Source organism: Chrysochloris asiatica, unplaced genomic scaffold (assembly GCF_000296735.1).
Source record: "Chrysochloris asiatica unplaced genomic scaffold, ChrAsi1.0 scaffold00164, whole genome shotgun sequence".
NCBI classification, from domain to species: domain Eukaryota; kingdom Metazoa; phylum Chordata; class Mammalia; order Afrosoricida; family Chrysochloridae; genus Chrysochloris; species Chrysochloris asiatica.
Window position 1 is genome coordinate 7,039,646 of NW_006408682.1, and position 6,000 is coordinate 7,045,645.

Below are 6,000 nucleotides of genomic sequence, written 5' to 3' on the forward strand. Positions count from 1 at the left end.
TTTTGCCAACCAGGTCAAAAGAAGAAAAAGTCCTTTATAGTCAGAAAAGGGGAAAAAGTCCTTTCCAAGTAAGGCACACAGATGGGAAAAGGCTAGGAATCACAAGTATTCTAATGTGACTATGAGATGCCGGAAGTGAGATTCGGAATGTAGATTGAGGCATAGGCCTCAGGATCAGTAGAAGACAACACCACTATCTAGAAAAGGGTAAACACCCCAGCACTAAATCTGGCCAGCAGTGTCTTTTCAACACAAACCAGTGGTGTCAGCTCTGGTGCTCCTGCGTGGGGAGAGTGCCTGTCTCCTCTCAAACTCCTCAGGCTCTGGAAGGCCCCTGTCCCAGTTTGAGAATTCATCAAAAGGCACCTAGGGAGAAGGACTTATGGAAAGAGCTTCACGGTTTTGCCAATGAGAGTCCCCACAGTGCTGTGGGGGGCTGTATCTTGTTAGAGCTCTGGGTCCCATCCGATTTTAATTGCAACGGTTCAGGTCCCATCCCTAATCATTTTGTGAGGTTGTCGTTCATCCTTATTGAATGCAGTGGCAGTAATATTAGAAGGAAAAATGAAATGAAATTCCAAGTATCCCAGTGTGGTAAATAAGAAAATCTGCAGAGTTTTAAAAGCACAGCAGGAGACTTTATGCAATTACAAGGGGAGCTTGCTAGTGCATTTCATTGCTGTTCAGAAAAGAAAATTTCTCTTTTATGAATGATACATGCATACGCTTTGGGGGCCTTCATAACAGAGAACTTGGACTTTTCCTTTGTTGGGTACTAGCTAACTACTGTCAATTGCTCCCTCCTCTGAAGTCAGCTGTTTCTAATGCCTGGGATTCTTCAAGCTGCCCATCAGCTAACTTCTTTCTGACCTGTTGTTGTTGTTATGTGCCGACTCATAGAGACCCTGCACAGGGTTTCCGAGGCTGTAAATCTTTACGGTAGTGGGGGTGTGCCATGGAGTCGATTCTGACGTATAGCAACCCTGCACAGGGTTTCTGAGGCTGTAAATCCTTACGGGAGCAGAAAGCCTCATCTTTCTCCCGTGGAACAGCTGGTAGTTTCGAACTGCTGACCCTGAAGTTCACAGCCCGATTCGTAACCACTACGCTACCAGAGCTCCCTAGGACAAAGTAGAGCTGACCAATATGGTTTCCAAGGCTGTCGTCTTTTAGGAAGCGGACTGCCACGGCGTTCTCCGCACCAATCTTTCAGTTTGCAGCTGGGCACTATGCCACATGGCTCCTACAGACCACAGACTTGGCATTTTTATTTAAATAAAAGAAAAATTGATTTCCGTTGAATGGAAAGACCCTGGGTGATGAAGCAGTTTGCTTTTGGCTACTAACTGAAAGGTTGGCAGTTTGAACATACTCAGTAGAAAAGTGGAAGAAAGGCCTGGATAGCTACTTCCATAAAAATGACACAGCCAAGAAATCCTACAGAGCAGTTCCATTCTGACACACATGAGGCTTGGTGACTCGGAATCGACTCCATGGCAACAGGGTGGTTTCTCATTTGTGCACACAATGGCACTCGTGTTCCCTTTCTGAGTGAAGTCCCCAGCTGTGGAATTGTTTTAACTTTGAATCAGCTTCTGTGGGCAGGGCATATTGAAGTAGCCAGCTCTCCCCAGATGTGACTCTTGGTTCAGTGTTGAGGAGACTTCCAAAGGCCTTCGGGAAAAGACACTTCATGGGAGATGATTGTGTTGTTCATGAAGCCGACTGTGCATAGAGCATTCTCTGGGAGTACATGTCTTACAGGCATCACAGAGTTCCTTGAAATATTCTGAAATTGAGTTGTCATGTTGTAGTAACTAGAAAGCACAATTCAAACTTGTGGTTTGGTTTAGGGGGATTTGTTTTGGTTTTCTTTCTGTTTTCTGAGGAAATGGTATTCCATTGCCACTTAATGATAAATGTACTGTTGAAATATCTTGTCAATGTTAACTGGTCATAATATCTCATTGCAAGCTGTGTACTTTAAGAAATATTTACTACATACAGTGGAACCTGTGAGAACCACACGGCTTAATTTTTCTAGGTCTGACGAGTTTAACACCTTTGACAGGGTGCAGTCTCACTTACCACAGTGACACAGGACCAGATTGTATTTCATTTTTTATTCCGAAGGTCACTATGAATTCAAGCAGATTCCATGACACCTAATAAAAACAGCAGGATGCTGAATACTGCTCTTGTTAGATGCTGTACAGAAGGAAACACCACCTAGGACTGCGCCGTCTTCACAGTTATTGTGACATTTGAGTCCAATGGTGCTGCCACTGTGTCAGTCCATCTCATTGAGGGTCTTCCTCTTTTTTGCTGACCCTCCATTTTACCAAGCATGAAGTCCTTCTCCAGGGACCGGTCCCACCTGATATGATATCTGAAGAATGAGAAACGAAGTGTAGCCATCTTGGCTTTTAAGGAGCATTCTGCCATAATTCTTCTAAGACAGACTTGTTTGTTCTTCTTGTCCATGGTACTTTTAATATTCGTCTCCAACACCTTAATTCAAAAGTATCGATTCTTATACAGTTCCTTATTCGTGGTCCAACTTTCACATCATATGAGGAGATTGAAAGTACCGTGGCGTGGGTTAGGTTCACCTTAGTCCTCAAATGGATATTATTGCTCTGTAACACTTTCAAGAGATCTTTTACGGAAGATTTGCTTAATGCAACATGTTGTTTGATTTCTTGACTGCTGTTTCCATTAACATTGATTATGAATTCAAGCAAAATGAAGTCTTTGACAGCTTCTATTTTTTTCTCCATTTATCATAATGTTATCTACTGGTTCCTTTGTGTGGGTTGTTTTGTTTTGTTTTGTTTTTTCCCGTTATATTACGGTGCAATCCATACTGAAGGCTATAGTCTTTGATCTTCATCAACAAATATTTTAAATCCTCTGCTTCAGCAAGCAAGTTGTATCACTTGCGTGTTGAAGATTGTTAATGAGTCTTCCTGAAATCCTGATGCCATGTTCTTCTTCATATAATAAGTTTCTGAGACTGTTTGGTCCGCATTCCGATTGAATAAGCAGAGATCAGATAATCTTGCTCAAAGTAATGAGAAAGGTTTTTTCTTGGCCTTCCTTCTAACGGCAGAAACCCGAGGAAGGGAAGGTAATGGAGGGGGGCGGGAGGGGGCAGCTGTTGATACTGTATGAAATTGGCACCTGTTGATCCCTGGTGGTTGAAAACTACATTGTGGAGACTGCAGGCAAAGATACTCCAGTTGATGGTCATGCAAGGATACCCAACTGACCACACTGTCATCCCATTTTTAATTGTCTTGCAGGTAGACTTGGGCCTTCTGCGCTTTGTCACAGCCGTTGGGACACAGGGAGCCATTTCAAAGGAAACCAGGAAGAAATACTACGTCAAGTCTTACAGAATAGACATTAGCTCCAACGGGGAAGACTGGATCACCATAAAAGAAGGAAATAAACTTGTTGTAAGTTTGGCTTCCACGCCTAAGCTGATTCCGCCTTTTAAACAGATGATCAATTTTTATTTGTTTGTTTGGGGGCCCTCTGTCTAGCCTAGTTTATTTTTTTAATTGATTTAAAATGAGAAGTGCAATTAGAGGTTTAAGGCTGACCAAAGTGTCTCATGTTCCCAGATCCAGAAGCAAAAAAGGAAATTATACTGATGCTTCTAAGAAAAGTCAATACCAGCCGAATTAAGTGTCAGACTCAAGAATCACTTTAAACAGCCCACAGGGACCTGGACTGTACATCGGATCATACTGTCCTCTTGTAACCTACGGCCCATTTTTTTACTTTTCCCATGTGTTATGTTCATTCTCTTTGATAGATTGTTTTTTCCTCTCTGTAATAGACCTGTTTTAGAAAACGTCTTTTCATCTACCCTCAATGGCTTACACACTAATTTACAAGTGTGTTTGGCTGCTTCTAGTGAGAATGGAACTAAAGGTACTTCATTCTGTTCTCTTAGATCACACAAATAACACGCTACCTCCTCCCTGTTTTCAACCAAGGACGGTACAGAGACCAAGCCGTCCCTGGGGCTCTCTGCCCTCAATCACTTGGAAATGGAATGTTTTTCTGAGCTTGTTTGTTTATTTGAAGTTCTGCTTGCTCTGATTTACTAATCAAAAGGTTTCTGGGAACTCATTCATACTCACAGTTTCCAAAAAATTAAAAGCTTTTCCCTGGAGGCAGAGTTAAACAGAGGGGATGGATACCACCCATAGTGAAGATTCAGGTAACTTGAAATTACAGGTTTGGGAAAAGGCCAGTTAACATGTCCTTGGCTCTCCTTTGATCATTCACTGTCTGGATTTTCTCCTTTTGGGTCTGGAACTGAGAAAAGTATCTGTGTGTTGAGTGAAAGACAAATGGATTCCCTTTGCTTGGCTATGTCCTACTATTCTCAGTTAGGGTAGGCAGGATGGAGAGGGAGAGGTAGCCAGCTGCTCGTTGGAAGGAAAGTTGTATGGACAGGCAAGTTCAAGGCCAATTCTCTCTCTCTGGGGAAGAAAACTCTGACAGGCAGCATTTGTTGAATAAATGTTGACTCCAATTCTCATGACTTATTCTTCTATTCAGAGTAGATTTTTAAAGAGTTTACATTCATTTAAAAAAGAAAAGCATTGAACATTGAGGATACACAAATGATGAAAACAACCTACAGAATGGGAGGAAGGACACTAAGCCTTATTTTAAAAATAAGTTCCATGTCTCCAAGATGTCCCCTTCTACCTTTTACTATGGATCATTTCATAGCCTGGTAGGAGGGTGTCGGGGAGTGCATACACATTTGAGGGGTGTCTGCCAGTGCACACACATGAACTAACTTCATTATCAAGAACATTCTGACTCACAGACAGCCTTCCAGCATAGGAGGTGGAAAGAATAAGGACACAGATTCAGCAGAGTTGAAGTGTAGTATCTCTCTGAGGCTTCAGGTGAATGGAAATCCATCCAACGCCCAGTGGGAGTCTCATTCTTATGGGTGGCTCTGCCTCTCTCTCTCCCCACCTAGGGTCTTTAAACCTCTGCTGTCTGATTCTTTCCTGTCCTCAGGGAGAGTTGGCCATGCCACACAGAGAGTAGTCTTAAACTAATTGTTATTAGTCCCCTTTAAGTTGAACTAAATTTTTAAACTTACGTTCTTTTGGGTGAACATAAAATTCCCACAGTTTGAGCACAGTGTACACCCACCCATCCTCTCTCAGAGTGCTCAGCTTGTCTCTGAAGTGGACATGGTGACTCTGTGAGGAGGACCCTTATGGACCTAACTACCTGCTACTCTTTCTCACACAAGGATGTTGCCACACAGTTGCTGCCCAGAGAGAGCTGTTGGAAATAGGACAGAAATTGAAAGACTGTCACAGACTCAAAAAATTCTGATACTAACTTTTCCCCAGAAAAGGATTGGGCTGATAACCAACTCTCTAAAACATTCAACTACCCTCACTTATACAGCCCACTTTAAGGAAATGAAATAAAATCACTAGCCAGACTTTTACAAGTCCTGTCTCCTAGGAGGGAAGACCAAGCCTTGGGAGGCTATGATCCTCCTCCATGTATATGCCTGGAAAGGTGGGGAGAAGTCTCCATTGCTCTATTGGGTCCCAATGATATGAGTTGCACAGCCTACAAGAAGCATTATAGGTCAACTACGCAGAGAAGCATGTTGCTAAGCATAAATCTGGGAAGCACTCATTTTACTAATGATTAGTCACATTAGGAAATATTTTACTAATGTACCCAATCCAGGACTGGAACCAAAATGAGGAGTGGGGCAATGTAGATGCAAGTGTGGTGCTGGAAATGTTCCACTAGAGCAAATCATCACCATTCCTCAGAGACCTTACTAAAGAAAACTGGTGTAATGCTTAATCCAAGGTGGAGTGGGCCCCATAGATAGTTACTGGGAAAGGGATTACATGTTTGGTATTCATTCCATTTGCAGTTCCAGCCCTCATCTTTCTTATAATAAATGACTCATTTTAAAATAAGAAGTAA

At 42.4% G+C, this 6,000-nt stretch overlaps 1 protein-coding gene across 5 annotated transcripts in view; it reads left to right on the plus strand.

The window, feature by feature from the left end:
* NRP1 (neuropilin 1) overlaps window positions 1-6,000 on the plus strand; it is a 201,057-nt gene that overhangs the window by 140,052 nt on the left and 55,005 nt on the right. For all 5 annotated transcript variants that reach the window (XM_006871254.1, XM_006871255.1, XM_006871256.1 and 2 more), the window contains exon 7: window positions 3,306-3,461. In XM_006871254.1, coding sequence (XP_006871316.1) covers window positions 3,306-3,461 — 156 coding nt within the window. The remainder of the gene's footprint in view (window positions 1-3,305; window positions 3,462-6,000) is intronic.